The 18,815-nt window shown below is 39.5% G+C and overlaps 1 protein-coding gene across 1 annotated transcript in view; it reads left to right on the top strand.

Moving 5' to 3' along the window:
- The window catches only part of CLIP1 (CAP-Gly domain containing linker protein 1), a 126,410-nt gene that overhangs the window by 92,095 nt on the left and 15,500 nt on the right, over positions 1 to 18,815 (top strand). The window contains exons 20-22 of the mRNA XM_018557458.1: positions 1,545 to 1,665; positions 8,335 to 8,387; positions 15,630 to 15,747. Of these exons, the coding sequence (XP_018412960.1) occupies positions 1,545 to 1,665; positions 8,335 to 8,387; positions 15,630 to 15,747 (292 nt within the window). The remainder of the gene's footprint in view (positions 1 to 1,544; positions 1,666 to 8,334; positions 8,388 to 15,629; positions 15,748 to 18,815) is intronic.

The raw sequence follows: 18,815 nt of genomic DNA, 5'->3' as shown, positions 1-18,815 counted from the left end.
TATAGGGCTTGAAAAATCCGCTCATCTGTGACGAGAGGACGGCAGAGCCCGACGTACAGCTTGCTGGCCTTTGTAATTACACGGCCGGGAGCTTTACATTCAAGCGATCGAGCGTCTCGAAACACCCCATCTCTTGTATTACCAGCAGCTGTCACTGCCGGTCCCGAGATCTGCTGTGCACGTCTCTGTGAAAGGAGACCAAAGGGAGATCAGTACACGAACTCCCTTTTGATCTACTCTCCAGTCCCGGGAATGCAGGAAGTGATGTATATTACATCACTTCCTGCATTCAGTGTCACTTTCCAGCTACAGAACAGAAGCTGATGAAGCAAGATATCAGCTTCTCTGGGGGTCCCTAGGTGACATTAGTGGTCTTGGAGACTCCTGATGTCTTCATAAAGAGGACCTGTCATGTAAATTGGCTATCACATAGGGGTCTTCTTAGTCCCTCCGATGTGATAGCAATAAAGTTGTGTAAAAAAAAAAAATAGAAAAACTAAAGAAGCGGAAAAAATTATTGTGCCGCACATGTTACATATAACCGCGAACGTCGAAGTGTGAGCAATAATTTTAGGGCCATTAATTAGCACTAAATAACACTAAACTGATGAGCGGTAAAAGCGTTTTAAGCGCCATTTTTGGGGGCGCACGCAACTTTAAGGCTTGACATGTTTGGTGTCTATTTACTTGACGTGACCCCGTCTTTTATGTTTTACCAAAAATATGGGTAAGAATAGATGTTTTATAACATAACGTCGGGAAACTTTGTTTTTAAAAAAATTTACTGTACTTTTTTCATTATATAGTAAAAAAAAAAAAAAAAACACCCCAGTGGTAATAATATACCTCCAAAAGAAGCTCTATCTGTCCCCAAAATTTTTTTACATAATTTGCAAGGCTATAGTCCGGTCATGCTGACTGGTGAAGTTTTTGACTGACTGGTGAGACACCCTAAACATTTTCAAGCCCTGTAGATATATATATATATATAACAAAAAATACCACCCAGCAGAATTTGCCGTTTGGCACAGACTCCTCTCCAAACGGGGATAAAACCTGTAATACAGCTTTGCCGTGCACTAAACGGAACTGTGTAAGGTTTTGTCATAAATGAACATTCTTTTCCCTTCCAGTTCAAAATTATTAAATGGATTTTGAAAACTGTGCTCAAAAATGCTGGAGATTCATAATTCGAAAATTGATGATTACATGACTTATTCTACTCTCCTGGTTTGTCATAGAATCCCCCCCCCCTCCTCCCCCAAAAAAACTAATTTATATTTTCCAAACAACTCTCCCAACCTGATAGCATATTACTGGTAAGTAGAGGACTGGAGGGCTTAGGGTCTTTTCTGTAAACGTGAGCTTTAGTTCATCACTTTGCACCTAGTATTTCATACATTTATTTTATATGTGCCGTGCTCCAGATTATGGAAGTCACATGATTGGGGATGTATTTTTCGCGAGCTGTGAACACGATTCTATCCCACAGTTTCCTTGCCTGTCATGTTTCCATAGTAACTCTGTTCTCATTGTCCTTGCAGAGAAGAGCTGAGACAGGCAGCTGAGCACAAGTCCCAGCAGTTAGCGGCTCTGCAGGAGGAGAACCTAAAACTTGCAGAGGAGCTTGGAAGGAGCAAAGAGGAAGTCTCGACTAACCAAAAGGTCAGTAAAGCCTTACTTGGTCTTATTTCTTTCTGTTAAAGGTCTGTCTGATGGTCTGAGTGCCTATAAGTAGGGTGGATAAAATGGTGACTTATAGTAATTGGCGGACCTACCTAAATAACATATAATTGTAAGGCGTATTAAATGTTACATAGTACCCTGTGTAAGGTTACGTAGTTTTCTGCAGGTGAACTGAATTGGGAATATGCAGGTCCCCTTGTAGCACAGGCACTTTGCTTATAATTGCTGCTTGCTTTATCCTAACGGCGATTAATGTTAGGGAATGTAAAAAGACTTCTCTGTATGCCACAATCTGTTTTCTGCCACATAAATATCTGATTCTCTCTTAATAAACACTTTTTACTTTCAGTAAGATCTATCACATTAGTCCTGACAGTTTTTAAATTATAGCAATTTGTCCCCATGGCAACTGTCCTCTTTGCTCACTTGATTGCTCAAAATGAGCGCTAGCAACATACGTTACCTTTAAAACACATGTATAAATGCTTACAAGCATACCATGAGCCTGTGTTCACATTTTGTTCTGTAGGTATGTTAAGTACATTGCTTTACTGGTACTAAACTTCTCAAACGGCGTTGGCCTTTTGATATGATGGGATTGGCTGTTGGCATTTAATATTTGTGCTTGCTAACTGCGGTCTTCCAGATTACTTTTTTATTTGTAATATGTTGTCACATTTTGAAAAGTGAAGAGAACCACGGTCATTGCCACTGTGCAGCTGAATTACTCGGCTTGGAACAAACTCTGTACAGGTTACCTTCTATGGTTGGTAATATAAATGGGTAAATATTTGTTGCAGTGAAGAAAGCTTAAGGTAGTAGTGTTATCATCCATAGTACTGGATTTGTGCATAGCAATACAGTGTGTCATTTCTAGTCTGATCTTAACCCGCGAAAGAACAGTCTGCCTATGTGTGGGTGTCTGCAGTTGGCGCTCTCAGCAGAATTGCTATTTTTGGAACGTGTCAAGCTTTAAAGGTGACAACAATTTGCACAGATTCATGTGATTTACAAAATTAGTATTTCGTTCTAGAAAACCTGATTAATCAGGTTTTCTATGATGAACAAACGAGCACCACGGTCCAGTAATGATTATTAGGATTGTCTAATACCCATTTTGTTGTTCATTTAAAAAAAGAAATGTGAACAAAATAATCTCTCTAACCGATGTTTATCTATGAGGACAATAAATATATTTTTTTGTATTTTATTCAGTGTATCCTATGTTACATACCATTGGGTCACATCAGGCAGCTGAAAGTTAAGGATTTACTTTTTTTGTCCTTTATAAAGATCTGCTTTATTTACTACAGGAAGCTCTACTGCTCTACTGTACATCAGAGTACAGTCAGATATGCAGGCACAACACCTTTAGGGGCAACTTGCTGAATTTACACGAATGATCAGCTTAGCTGTGCATTTATGTTTGTGGCATGGAGTGGGGAAATTATGTGCATACATAAAATGGTGATTGGAGGATTTTTTTGCCTAATCAGCATTGCCTGCCCAGGACTTCAAGTCCGCATTGTCTGTGGGTATATCGCATACACAGGATGGACATTGCATCCAGCCAAAAGCAAGAAGACTAAATTACACCATATAGTGCATTCCACTGGGAATATTAAGAAAGGCACTTGCAAGTTCGATATAGTGCATTTATTCATCCAAAACAAGCTCTGCTCATAGGGGTGCTCACACTGGCACCTCCTAATGGCTTTAGCAAGAATCTACATAGAAGACGCACTTTATTACACAAGACTAAATTCACACTATAGCATTGTATTTAGAAGAAAAAAAAAAGCTTTGACACATTTAACTGAATTTCTGTGGGTTTTCCTGCTGTAATGTGTGATTTTTGTGCAATAAAGTACCCTAAAACACTTCAAATTCAAGCTCAGTGAATATGGGGCAACCCAAGTTCCTGGCTCTGACTATCACTGCTATCATGATGAAACCAGCATATGTCTACTGTAATGGCAAGAGTGTGTGGTCACAGGCTTGTTATATTGTATTTTTTTTGTAGATAATCGTAATATTGTATTGTATTACACCAGGGGTGCCCATTAGGTTGATCGAGATCTACCAGTCGATCGCAACGCGATCCCTGGTAGATCGCAATGTCCTGTCCTCCTGCCATGCTTTCCTTGCTTCTCCTCGGATCCCCCACTGCCTCTGCCTGGGAGAGCAGAGGAGATCCAGAGGAGAAGCTGAGCCCCCCCGTGTGCCAATGTACCAATCCTCTGTGCAGGACAAACACTGGAGCGATCTGCTTATCACTCCAGTGTTTGTAAATAACTGGGGGACACATAGTACTATGCTGCATTAGATTCTCAATGGGTAGTAGCACTCTGTATAGAGGCTCCTCCCCATTCAGAAACTGGATGATAGTAAAATATTTTCTGAATGAATGTGAAGCCTCTGTGCTTTCCATTCATTTAGAAGAGGTGCTGCAGAAAAAGAGATTAAGGACTTTGTGTCCTCAATTTCTTTTTCTATTTTAAAAGGGAAATATCAGGGGGCGCTTCTCCCCCACGTCGGCCACATTCGGCCACACGAGCACCACGGGAGGACAGGACGCCGGCGCCTCTAGAACGCACTGGAATGCAAGCCGGCCCACTCCCTGCGTTCAGGGGGGCATTTTTGCAGATTGCACTGGACCGGAACGCAGGCACTAATGTGCCTGTGTTCCGGGTGCAGGCGATCGCACTGTGGGTGAGGGGCGTGGCTGCGGTGCCATTGACTTCAATGCACCGCAATGCTCCCTCCCCCTCTGAATGCAGGTGTTTTTTCGTTGGTAGATCTCATTGAGCTTGTCATTTGAAAAGTAGATCTTCGAATGAAAAATTGTGGGCGCCCTTGTATTACACTATTACATTACACTTTCCAGCAGCATGTTGAAAACCGTTGATTCCTCTGACATTTCCTATGAAATGCACCATTTACTGTTAAAATGTTACCTGCACAGCTAGAACTGTCAGTTAATAGCACTGACATTGCAGAGCATCAACCACCTCCTGTCCCGGAGTACTGAAGATAGATGAATTATTCATTTTTATTCTTTCCTACTGATTTTACAAAATACACAAGGGTGTTGTATTTTAGTTTTTTGAGCTATAGGACACTACATATAAAATAAGGAAATACAGGCGCTGTGACAATATTGTGACATGTGCGAATGTAAAACTCTAGGTTCAAATATGCTTATAGCATGCTATCACTTCAGTTCACTTCAGTAACACGCAGGTTTTGCACTGGATCCCTGCCTCCTGGAACAAGTGTGCAGATCTAGAGTGCTTGGGTAGCTCTGATTTTTGTAACCTGCATGCATGTCCAGTCAGCGGCTCAAATATTAAAGCCACTGCATGAATGTATGATGTAATTTATCTTGGTATAGGTTTTCTTTTAAATGGGATCTTATGTACAATTGTCTTTAACCACCTGCTGTCCGGCCGTTGTAATTAAGCGTCCGGACAGCGGCTTCTTGAATGCGGGTGGGCGTTTTTAAACGTCCCATCCTGCACCGCTCGTGCCTGCCGCTAGGCGGCGCGCACGAACGGGAAATCGGCTTTGAATGTAAACAGCCAGCGATGGCTGTTTTACATACAAGCATTCAGGCGTCTGTAGAGACGCCCGATCACTTGTAATATGCGTGCGGGTGTGCACCCCACCCCCTCAGTCGCAGCTGCTGCTGGCGATCCCGAGCTCCGCTGTTCCCGGTGTAAGCCCGGGACCAGCACAGCAGCTCTGCGGCCGGAGATCAAACCGAGATCATTACACGAGCTCTGTTTGATCTCCTCCTCATCGGAATGCAGGAAGTGATGTGTATTACATCACTTCCGCATTCCTCTGTCACTCTCCGGTACAGAAACCAGAGAGAAGCAGGTCTCTGCTTCATCAGCTTCTCTGGGGATCCCTAGGTGACATGATTTCTCCATAAAGAGGGCCTGTCACTGCAAATTGGCTATCACATAGGGAGCTTGTTTGCTCCCTGTGATAACAATAAAGTTCAGTGAAAAAAAAGGTTTAAAAAAATGAGTTACAAAAAAATTAAGTCACATATCAAAGCAATAAAAAAAAAAAAAAATTAAAGCCCCCCCCCCCCGCCCCCACATGCACACGCAAACATGCGTCGAGTCCGCCTACGTTCTAAAGCGACGATTACATCCATTGCGCCGCACTTGTTGCATATCGCCGCAAACGTTGCAGTGAGAGCAATAATTCTAGGGCCATCAATCACTGATAACACTAAACTGATGAGCGGTAAAAGCTTCTAAAGCGTCGGCTATGGTCAATTTTGGGTATAGTAGTTTTTTGCGATTTAGTGGGTGCGCGCAATTTTAAAGCTTGACATGTTTGGTGCCTATTTACCCGACTTGACCCTGTCTTTTATATTTTACCAAAAAATTGGGTAATAATAAATGTTTTATAACATAACGTAGGGAGAAAATTTTCGGTACTTTTCTCATTATGTAGTAAAAAAAACAAAAAACCCCAGTGGTGATTAAATACCACCAAAAGAAAGCTCTATCTGTCCCCAAAAAATTGTATAAAATTCATTTCAGTACAGCGTTGTAAATGTCAGTCAAAGTACTGCAGCGCTGAACACTAAAAAATGGCCTGGCCAGGAAGGGGTTTTAAAAACCCGGGTCAGCAAGTGGTTAATGTGGACATAATACTTTGGTGTTGAAGGCTGGCCACACACCAGGCCAATTTTGCTGTTGCTTGGTACTACTGTGCTTTGACTGAACCTGAATGTCAGCCTAAAAGCACTACCAGATGATGCTAACGTTACATTTAACTCCCTATAGATCGTTTTTCAACTGGGAAGTTTTCCTCAAAATGACTAGGGGGGCTGGGACTGAAACTGGTTAAATAAAACATCAGCAGTGTAGGGCAGTACTACATGCACACGCAAACATGCGTCGAGTCCGCCTACGTTCTAAAGCGACGATTACATCCATTGCGCCGCACTTGTTGCATATCGCCGCAAACGTTGCAGTGAGAGCAATAATTCTAGGGCCATCAATCACTGATAACACTAAACTGATGAGCGGTAAAAGCTTCTAAAGCGTCGGCTATGGTCAATTTTGGGTATAGTAGTTTTTTGCGATTTAGTGGGTGCGCGCAATTTTAAAGCTTGACATGTTTGGTGCCTATTTACCCGACTTGACCCTGTCTTTTATATTTTACCAAAAAATTGGGTAATAATAAATGTTTTATAACATAACGTAGGGAGAAAATTTTCGGTACTTTTCTCATTATGTAGTAAAAAAAACAAAAAACCCCAGTGGTGATTAAATACCACCAAAAGAAAGCTCTATCTGTCCCCAAAAAATTGTATAAAATTCATTTCAGTACAGCGTTGTAAATGTCAGTCAAAGTACTGCAGCGCTGAACACTAAAAAATGGCCTGGCCAGGAAGGGGTTTTAAAAACCCGGGTCAGCAAGTGGTTAATGTGGACATAATACTTTGGTGTTGAAGGCTGGCCACACACCAGGCCAATTTTGCTGTTGCTTGGTACTACTGTGCTTTGACTGAACCTGAATGTCAGCCTAAAAGCACTACCAGATGATGCTAACGTTACATTTAACTCCCTATAGATCGTTTTTCAACTGGGAAGTTTTCCTCAAAATGACTAGGGGGGCTGGGACTGAAACTGGTTAAATAAAACATCAGCAGTGTAGGGCAGTACTGTCTCCATTAACACAACATACCAAAAAAATGTTTTTATAAATATACCGTTGAGCTGTTCTTTGGTGAAGGCCTTTGTGCAATTTCCAACATACTCTGAGCAGTTTGAGAGTGAAATAGAGTGTCTGACTGAGGGTCAGATTGATCTTCCTCTATAACACACAATGCTTTAACCCTTTCTTAGGACAGTCAAATCTAGTTTACAATCGATAATTAAATCTACCAGCATAGTACAGACAGGGTTGATAAAAGTAAACAATACTTTGCAAAATCCCCTCCTTAGCATTGCATAGGGAGGAGGCTAGGTAATTTTTAAGCCAGTATAAAGCACTTAAAAATGTAAGGGGCAATGTTCAATGATTTTTAAGTTTTGCTATGTAACATAAAATATATAAATTGATGTTATGTTATCCTAATTTGGCTGCAAAAGTGGAACTACACTTTAAAGCTGAACTCTGGTCACCATGATTATATACTTGGATGTGTTTTTATGTCCTTACCTCTGCATTGTAGTAGGTTTTTCTTCTTTTCAGAATCTGCATAAAAATTCTGCTTTTAGTTCCGCCTTTTGGTACAGTATTTTCTACTATTCTGCTCCCTGCTGACACCATATCTAATGCAATGTTTCCATCCTTGTGTATGCTTTGCTTATTGGCAACGTCCTCACATGCTTCCTCATGGGTGAAGACAATACTGGTGTCCGTCATGGCTGCAGTGCTGACATCAGTGGGGAGCAGAAATACAGCAGAAGATGAACCAAAATAATTAAAAGCATTACAAACTTACTACATAGGTTGAAACATAAAACACATCCACAGATGGTGTAATCATGGTAACCAAAGTTCAGTTTCAATGCTTAGTAGTTTTGCACTCTTAACATTTCTAACTATGGTCTTGGACCATAGAGTTCTGTAATGAATACACTCTATATTATTAACTTTTATGTTTTGTTTTAGCTCGAAGAGGAGAGATCAGTATTAAATAACCAACTACTAGAAATGAAAAAAAGGTAAATTTTTTTTTGCTTAAATTGAAATTCTATTTCCATGTTTGCATTATGTTATGCCTAAAGATTTAATGATGGTTTAAAGCAGGGCCAGGCTGACCCAGAGGCAGGGGAGGCATCTGGCGCTGTCGTGTCGCTGGGATTGGAGCCTGTCTCTGCGGTCTCCTGCGCTCTGCAAGATCACTATGTCAACATACAGATCAACCCTACTGACTGTTCACATGGGGAGATTGGCTCTCCAAGTGTACTCTGCTGTCCCTGAACATTATCAGAATCTCCTGATAAACATAGTCCCGCAGACAGCTTTCACATGGACCGCAGACCCCTGTTGATTACACTGGGAAGCTAGGAGAGCCAATCTCCCTGTGTAAACAGTCAGCAGCACTAATCTGCAATGCTAAGTTGTCAATATGACAACTCCGTTCTACTCTTTCTTATTTATGAATAAAAGCTGCAGTTGTCGCTATTATTCAAAAATTGGTGTTGTGTGAACTGTAAGCCTATTAAAATGCATACAAGTTTAACCCCTTGCTAGCACTGATTACATTTAATGAACCTCTTCATCACCTCCTTCCGTTAGTTTTGGGGGTTCCTCTTGCTTTTTTTCTGTTCCTATATAAGGGAAAAATAACGGAATAAAATTTGACTTGATGAGTTATAAGATACTTTTGTTCCCAGATGGTAGAGCAGATTTTTTTTTTACTATGTTAATTACATTTTGGTTCTATTTCCCCATGCTTAATATGACTACATTAAAAAAAAGCTGACCACATTTCAACACCTCCCTCCAATGCAGGGCCCAATACATGGTAATTTGAGACCCAGCGTTGGCCCACTCAGTATACGCATGGACATGCAAGCTTCATCCATCTCAGGTTTTGCGGGGGCCCATTTTGCCATCTTTTGTCTTGGGTGTCACAGGACTTTGTCCCAGCACTGGTGTACAATTACTGGACCAATACAGTATACTGTGTTACTGCTTTCCATATCTGAACCCAAATGCAACACCCAATATGTGTTCAATTCCACAGCATGTAACCCATTTATACACCTGAACCAATATTTTTTCAGCCAGCAAGATTGTGTAGTAGTGTGATTTATTTTTTTAAGCAATTGCACCCCAGCTTACAGGAGTTTGTAAGCAGAGCCACTATAACCTACATGAGTAGTTCACTGAAGTTATAGTCACTGTAAGACCACTATAAATAGAATCCAAAGCAAACTTTTTCCCTTTGACCCCCATATGCACTCATTTCCAGCTTGTGTCCTGATAGTTCACAGTAATAGTGTTTTTTGTTAACATAGACTTGGAATCTGCCCTGCACCGGCAAAGAACAGATTCACCTTAGGCTTTAAGATTGGTTTATGTTTGACATTTTTGGATGTGTTTATGACGCGTTCCGGTGCATTTCTTTTTCTTTCTTTTTTTTTAGCTTAAAATGCGCTTTCAGGGGCAGTCCAGTGCATTTGTGAGGCATTTTGGTGTGTTCCAGACCAGAAAAAATAGTGCATGCAGCATTTGTTTCCTCCCGAACCGGAATGGACTGCACTGGTGCGAACATTGCACACCAGTGCTTTCACACACCATGGTCCGGACATGGTGTGTAAAAGCCCTAAAATAGCATATGCCCAGTTAATGTGTTTCAAATTTGGTTTGTAGAGAATTTCAAACTTGCACTTTTTTTTTAAATTTATGCTTTTGTTATGTAGACTTTTTCCGCTATATAGTGAGAATATATTGTCATTTTCTAGGTTTGGCTAGAAGTATCTTATTTTTTTATTTAATTTTTTTAATGTTGTTTTAACAACTCTACCCACACATGCTGTGTTTTGGTTGCCATATAGATCATTTGCGACCTGATTATTTACATAGCATTTTATTGTTTCTACTTTCCTACTCTGGTTCTCATTCACCAAATCATTTTATTGTCTGGTTATATAACAAATGGTAAGAAACTGAGCTCACTATTGCAACCTAGGTTTTATGGCTTTTTTATGTATAGATATAGATTGTTCACATGACCCAATTACTGCTCCTGGGCCCAAGCTCACTCTTGCCTTATCTGCTAGCAGAATTCTGAGCTCCGTCAGTTACCTTTGTGACAAACAAAAAGCTGCACACCAATTCCTCGTTTGTATATTAAACTTTATTGTAGCAGTAGCTATAGCACACTCCAACTTCCCAGTTTCTCATGAGTTTTGCTTCTTAATCTTAGACTCTGTTGATTAAACCCGAGTGGAGGTCGAAATGCATTGGAAACGGGGGAAGTGTCTCTGCTGCCACCTGTACATTAAGGATAAAATGCAAAAGAGGAAGCAGTGTGTGACTTTAAGTTTGTTGGTTATAGGCACAGTTACATACAACAGTGGATTGAACTGTTGGCATCTTCTGGATTTTCTTCTTGTGTGATTGCTAATAGCACTTTAGCATTTATTGGCAACCTATCCAGAAGTGTTACTTCTATGCTACATATTTAAATGACTTTTGTTATATGTCATTGTTGTATGGAGCTTTTTGCCCCCCCTTTGCTTACGTTACTTATTTGCAAATTAACTTGCATATATAAGGGTCTGTGTCAGTCGGCTTTTGTTCATGTCAAAATTGCTTCTTTCCCCCATACAATTAATTTGGAATGGAAAAGCAACTTCAAGCAGGATGAAGCAATTTAAAAGGAGGTTAATTTTAGGTCATAGGGAGGTCAACTGCAGGTCAAATGTCCAAAAATTATCTCTTAGGGGTTCCAAGGCTCCCCCATTTAATATGAAAACCGTTATGTCGCAGTCTGTGTCCCCATTTGAGTCTCGTCACTTTCTATTCTGACAAAGTGAGGGGAAATCCCCTGCCCCAGTGGGACACAGAGACCACACATGAAATGCGTGTGCAGAAACCTGACCGGATCTGGTCTGCATTTGGTGTGAACAAGGCCTAAGAGATTCTTACCTTTCCTTACTCTGCCCAAAAAAAAATTTGTAAAAGTTTTCTCTGGCATTAGGCTTTAAAAATAGTCTGCTCCAGTTTTGATAAATTCCTCTTAAGGTGGCCATACACTTTACAACCATTGCAAGACCTTAGTCTTGCGATGGTTGTAAAGTAATTTTAAAAACCGTACGATCTGCCCATCTTGGACAGGCAGATCGTACTTGCGATCATTGCAAGCACGCTCCCCTGAGGGGCGGGCTTCCGATGACTGCAATGCTGAACGGGTAGTGTGCGCGTGCGCACACCGGCCCGTTCGGCATTTGTCTCCTGAGCATCATTCAAACCAGCCAAAAATCGTAAGATTTTCGGCTGGTTTTCTAGCATGCTTCTTAGACAAGACGTGCGACCATACAGTAGAAACGGTCGCACACCTTCATTCACACTGCACTATTCTCGTACGAGAATCGTGTAGTGTATGGGCCACCTTTATTCTGTGTGCCAAAGCCTGCTTTCACACAATCTGCAGCTGCTTATTAATTTAATCAGGAACTAAGATGGTAAACGTCACCTGTAATGTCATTGCAGGTAGAGCATGGTATCATAGGTTAAACATTTGAGATATAATTGGCCTCAAACTGTTGTTTTCGAGGAGGTCATGTATATCTAAACCCAAAAATGAAATGCAATCTATTGCAGCTTGCCAGTTCGTACGTGGTTTGTTTTTTTTGTCCCCTGTGTAAGTACATTTTCTGCAAATACATAAAATACCTGTTGATCCTGTCAGAAATATCAAGTCTTCATAAAGTTTCTGAACGCTAAACTGAAATTTCAATCAGTGTTATCAGTCTTCCCAGCTGTCTTCTGTGATCTGCAAAACACTACCTCTTTATGTATTGAAGATGAAGAGGAGGTGTTTGTAGTCCAAATCAGGAGCTCATCCTAGCATAATGCTGCTCCTTCATAGAATATAGTACAGGGAATGTGTAATTGGCAGGATCACCAAGTAAAAATAAAAGGAAAAAAGCCTACTAAAGGAACAGAAATGCATCCACCACGTCTAAGGGCTGTTAAGTTGCAATATATTCAAATTTAGGGAAGGGGGGCTAGATACGCTTTAAAGTGATATTAACGTTTCCCAGATTTTTTATTTTTTTTTTTAAATGCATGCAGCTAGATAAATCTAACTGCATGAAATGCTCTGTTTGGGCTGCAGATAATCTCTCTTGAATTTTTCCCCCAGTGCTGCAGATAACTTCCGTTCCAAGGATGGCTCCATTCTCTTGCTGTGTCGTATAGAGCCACCCTCTAGTGCGCGCGCCTGTGCTCAGGACTGCGAGCTTGGGTCACAAGACGCTGGCTAGCCCGATGTAATTAGAAACACCTCCTCAGGTGATTGACAGCAACTACCGTATATATTTCCGCAAGGTAGTTTTTCTTTTTTAAACAAACTTTATTTAAAATTTCACAATGTCACAATTACACTGCTCCACACTTTATGTACATTTTAAATAATGTTTGTTTTATTTTAAAAAAAGGACCTTATGAAGATATACTGGTCCCGCTGTCAATCACCTGAAGAGGTGTTTCTAATGATGTTGGGCTGCCTGTGTGTGCACGCACAGGCAGCGTCTTACAAAAGCTTGTAGTCCTAAGCATAGGAGCGTGCACTAGATAGGACACAGCAAGAGAATGGAGATATTCTCAGAACAGAAGTCATCTGCTGCACTGGGGGAAAAGGAGTAATCAAATAGACGATCTGCAGACCAAAGAGAGCATCTCATGCAGTAAGATTTATCTAGTTACATGCATATTTTTTTTTTAAATCTGTGAAACTTTAATATCACTTTAAGACTTGTAACATTGAAAATGTAAAAAACTGGTTTAGGATGGGGGCACTTTGCGAGAGAAATCCATGCTTCATTTACAGAGGAAAATGTCATATATGTTATTGGTTCTGTACATTTGAATGCAGTAATAGGTGTGTTCAGGTAGAAAAAAGATATATCATGTTGACTTTCTTAAATTGATTTTCTTTGTCATCCTTCCTCTGTGTATGGCAAGGCCTAACTAATAAGTAGTAAATGATCACAGTACATTTTACCAACCTTTGTATTACATTGAATAATGTCCTGTAACTGAAATTTTGGATTGCAAACTGTCCTGCTTTGTTTCAGCTTGCGCTGCTAATCAATGCTCATCCCATTCCTTTCTCCCTTTCTACTTTTTGCTTCCTTTGCTATATCTGTGTGTCTTTTAATGGTAAGACTGAAGAAAGTCTATCCCCGTTACAACAAATAGTTTTATTTTTTTATTTCATATTTTTTTAGTACAGCATTGTTGTACGTATTTTGGCTGCATATGTCCCAAAGTGTCTTGCTTTTGTTTTTGTAAAAAAGAAAAAAAAAAAAAAGCTGCAATTATTTTTCCAACCAAAAAAAAAAGGAACTTTCCACATTTTTTCCTACTTGTATATCATATATTTTCTCTACTCACATTTTCTAACATGTGGTCTTTGTTATCTTGCATTTTTTAAGCTTACCCAGTAACACAGTAAGGTACTTGTTTAATTACTGAATGTGTATGAGTAATAAGAGAAGAATCTTTGACCCAGCAGAGTAGGTTTAGGCTAAGCTGAGCATGCTGGGAATTGTATCCCAGTAGCCAACAGAGAGCCAAGAATTACCATGTAGGAATGGTGATCAGGTGGCGTGTTCTCCAGTCAACTTGTCTTCTATTCTATTACAGCAAAAAAGGGTGCACCTGAAACCTTTTACAGAATGTGCATCCTTCTTGATTTCCTCTTCTTTCTGTCGTAACCATTTAAGCCTTCATGCACATTTCACATATTTTCAGACAGTGTAATTCAAACATCTGAGGCACAGAAGGGTATATTGTCACCTCTCATTATTTGTGCTTCTACTTATATTCTTCTTGACACCTTTTGCAAAGGATGAATAGACCTAATCCAATCATCATATTCTTACTCTATAAACATGGAGCATTTTCGAATGACGAAATGAAATTGTCATTTTACCGCTACCTACAAGGCAGCCCTACCTGACCTAGGGATTTAGTCTAGTGCACATTTGTTCTACGGCAATGGACACCAAAGTTTAGATTCTCCACTTGCTACTCTACTTTTTGTGTTCATGTGCCAAGTCGTCAGTATGTTGCTTCTTTTTACTTTATTTAATATGGCATTGTGTTTCTTGTAATGGAAATCAAAGGTCTTGAAATTCCCACCAGTAGTTAGGGATTGAAGGGATAGCGCTTATCGTTTTAGTCAACTACACACGTGGTCACACTTTGGAAACAAACTATTTTAGTAGCATTTTTATTTTAATCAATCTCAAGTGTTTTCCATGTAGTTAGTACTTTAAATATATACCTGGTCACTTTACTCATACCAGATTAATATTTTTAAATTGCAAAGTTTTAGTTTGTATTAAAAGTTAACTTTAGAGTAAGTTCATGCAGTGCCGCCTTTAATTTCTTTTTTTCAACCAAGATACACCAAGTGATCACATAGCTGTACTATATTAAGCAAGTGGAAAGCTGTCATAGACTGGAATTTGTGTGTTAATTCCACTGACAGGAGATAAATTACAGCATTAATAATACCACTGAAGAGGACCAGCTGATCCTTCCATCATCATACCCAATGCTTTGCATGATTTTTGTGCAGTAAAGCTGTGCATGTTATTGTGTGTCTCTTGGTAACTTCACTAAAAGTTTTCTGCTGTATTGATTTTTAAAAAAAAGCATAAATCTGTGTTTTGATATTTGAATGTAATAAGTTATGTAAATGTGAGATTTACCTTTTTTGTTTTCCCACAGGATTTGTATTGCTTAAAAGCTTTTTAGAAAACCCTTTTAAAGTGTCACCCAGGAGGTGAATGGAGGCAGTAATGGTAATCTGCTTATCACCCTTCGCCACAGTGCCCTAATGAGGCAATCTAAGCGCTTACAGTAAACACATCTTCCTTCTGTCTGCTATAAGAAGATTCCCTATAGACTTCCACAGGAAATCTTCTGTCTGGCACACAGATTAGGAAGACATTTATCCAGAATTGCTTTGCATTGGGGCCAAAAGGCACAGGATAGAGACAGATTTATACCACTGCTTCCTCTCCACCCAAAAACCTGGCTGCAGATCCCCTCATTTTTTACTTTCTTCCTAGGAAGTAGTACTTTGCACTGCACATACTGTTGGCGCTATATAAATCCTGTATAATAATTTATGGCATGATTTTAGTACAGACCATTTCCTAATATGTTCTCTAGTTACTTCTTTCTTGTTTGGTTTTTTACTTTGCTTCACACAGTGAATCTATTCTAAAGAAAGAGTTTGGTGAAGAGAAGTCCTCTCTACAGAAGTCTCTCTCCAGTACCAGTGCCTTGATCACTGAAAAGGACAAAGAACTGGAAAGACTTCGAAAGGAGGTAAGAGCTGGTACTAAACAGCAACGTGTTTTCCGCTGTCCACAGTTAGCTGTATGGAATCCATGGGATGGATGGACAGGTCTTAGCTAAACATATAACAACACATCTCCTATTTAAGCAGTTTGTGATCTGTTTCTTCAGTGACTACCTTCCATGCTTTGTTCTCATGTCAGGCCTGCATTTACACTGCACTTGTAAACAAAGCAATCTTTACATTAACACAGGGCTGTGATGATAGCTTTCAAAGAAATATATGAGTTAGAGGTATCTGGTTATATTATAACATTTGCATGGAATCTCTGGATGTGTTAGCAGTGCAGTTAGCTGCTTTATTTAGATACGTAATTTGCATTCATAATCCCTAGAAAATGTTAGCTTAGTTTCAGGGAGGTAATGCAACTTCTGGTTTTAAATTACCTTAAAGCTAATTGTATCTGTAAAAAATAAGTCAAGGCAACTGGACTCGCTGTATTTTTCTTGAAGAAGTTTCACTGGTCATCCAACCAGCTTACTCAGTTCGGAATGAATGTTACAAAAATTCTATGGCAATAAATGTGGTGAATGTCGCTCCAATCCACATAATCTGTTAAGCGCAACCAGGTGTTTATTGCATTTGCATAATTAGAGCTAGTGGGTGTTATTAACCTGCCAAGAGAGAGGTTAAAACAGCATTGTATGTAGCAGACTCAAGATGTCTTTCCCGTCTCCCCCCCTCCACCTCTATTCAAGCTTGGCTTCTCGATTTTTACATAAATGGCATCTGTTTGAAATAAAATTACCACCACCCCAAGTAAAGACCAAAAAACACAATAGGGAGATAGATTACACACACATATAGAATAATCATACTCTTAACTAAAATATACTGGGGGGGTATTTATCAAAACTGGAGCAGAGAGAATCTGGATCAGCTGTGCATGACAACCAATCTTCTGATTCTCTCTTCAGTTTGTTCAGTTAAGATTTGAAAATGAAAGATAAAAGCTGATTGGTCGCCATGCACAGCTGCTCCAGATGGTCTCTGCCCCGGTTTTGATAAATCACCCTCACATCTACCAATGGCGATTTCACATAAACCTCATATAGTAACAGGAAGTCAGCTTTGTTTTTTTTAAATATAGCTCCCACTACCCTACTTTTAAATATCCTGCTCTGCTAATCTCCAGAAAATTAGTGCAGATTAATTTATGAAAGTATCTGAACCTTTTTTCTGTCATGTAATTAGTTTTAATTCTTGTGCATTTGGCTTTCTGGTGACGAAAGTCGATGTTGACTCATTAAAGATCTTTCTTCTGGAATAAGCGACAACTGTGCGTTGGATTTCTGTGCAGCTGACATGCCGAAGGCACAATAGCTTTTTTCTTCTTTGAATCAATCTGAGACAGTTATTCATGGCCTTTTGAAGCCGTAATTAAATGCATGATCCATTTAGTGATGGTTTGAATGCTGCATGAGTACACAGCTTGACCGTAAGACACCAGCGATTTTTACCGATTCCAAAGAGTAACAATGGATGTAAAGGTTAGTTTACATGGTGTGTGTGGGTTGTTGAGTGGCATATTTAGGTGTTTAGATACTGTAGATGTTGTTTTCCTGGATATAATACCTTGCTGGCTGTTTTGGTTGTGCTGTAGATTCATATTTATAGAACAAAGGTGTAAAGTATAAATATACAAAATTACTTCTCTTAGTTTAGTTTGTATGTAAACACATTCCTGTGTCTTTTTTTTCTTTTTAGATTAAGAATATAATAGATTAAGAGTATAATATATGTATAATAATGTGATCAGCCTAAACTAGAATTCAAGGTTTGCTGAAAACAGTGTTTTCCAGTTGCTTTTTCCTTTAGTCTTTTAACCATTTTGTCGCTGGGACAATTTTTCCATTTTTTACCCACATGGTAAAATGCACATTATTACCGTGAACATGTACTAAAGACCCCAAAAACATACTTTCTCAAAGAAGCCCTTTCAAATAGAAAAGGGTGGTAGTCTCCATTTTATGTTGCACTATATATGCACCATGTTTATTAAATGTAATTTTTTTTAAATTAAAATTTACAAATTTTTTGATGCTATGGAAAAGGAATTCAGTGGAGTTCCAGCTGCCCATATTAGTTCTATTGAATATAGGAAAATATGCTGTCAAATTTTAACACAGCATTACAGTAGTTATTGTCTGACCCTATGGTAATTGTCGTAAGAGGTTTATAGTTTTTAGAAATATGTGCACTGCTATTGCGGAGCACCTTCTGAATATGCCTTTCTGGCGTCAATACTTTGCGTCGCTGCTCTGAAAAAAGCATTTAGCAGCCAAAGTCAGTGAAGTCACAACTCATAATTGTTCCACATTAGTCCTATACTGAGGATATGGGAGTAGCACGACAGCCAGGTTACTAGCTTTTTCAGGGGAAGATCTAAGTAACGACAGCTGCCATATTTCCTCAGTACAGGTTTCTGGCTACATTTTTATTTAAAGGAGAAATATGAGGTGAGTGAATTACCCTCATCCCCATAGTTAGAGCCGATGTGTGATATTGAAACTGTCACATGTCGGCTCTATGGACCGGGAAGTGAGCGAAAACATACCGCCGCTCGCTCACTTACTTCCTGATCATCTCCCTGCAGAGAGCGGTGACTATCAGTCACTTAAAAAAAAAAAAAAGCTGCAATTATTTTTCCAACCAAAAAAAAAAGGAACTTTCCACATTTTTTCCTACTTGTATATCATATATTTTCTCTACTCACATTTTCTAACATGTGGTCTTTGTTATCTTGCATTTTTTAAGCTTACCCAGTAACACAGTAAGGTACTTGTTTAATTACTGAATGTGTATGAGTAATAAGAGAAGAATCTTTGACCCAGCAGAGTAGGTTTAGGCTAAGCTGAGCATGCTGGGAATTGTATCCCAGTAGCCAACAGAGAGCCAAGAATTACCATGTAGGAATGGTGATCAGGTGGCGTGTTCTCCAGTCAACTTGTCTTCTATTCTATTACAGCAAAAAAGGGTGCACCTGAAACCTTTTACAGAATGTGCATCCTTCTTGATTTCCTCTTCTTTCTGTCGT

This window comes from Nanorana parkeri, unplaced genomic scaffold, assembly GCF_000935625.1.
Source record: "Nanorana parkeri isolate BGI_ZX_2015 unplaced genomic scaffold, ASM93562v1 scaffold13, whole genome shotgun sequence".
NCBI lineage: Eukaryota > Metazoa > Chordata > Amphibia > Anura > Dicroglossidae > Nanorana > Nanorana parkeri.
Note: the sequence above shows the minus strand (reverse complement) of the source record. Positions and strands in the feature narration are given on the sequence as shown.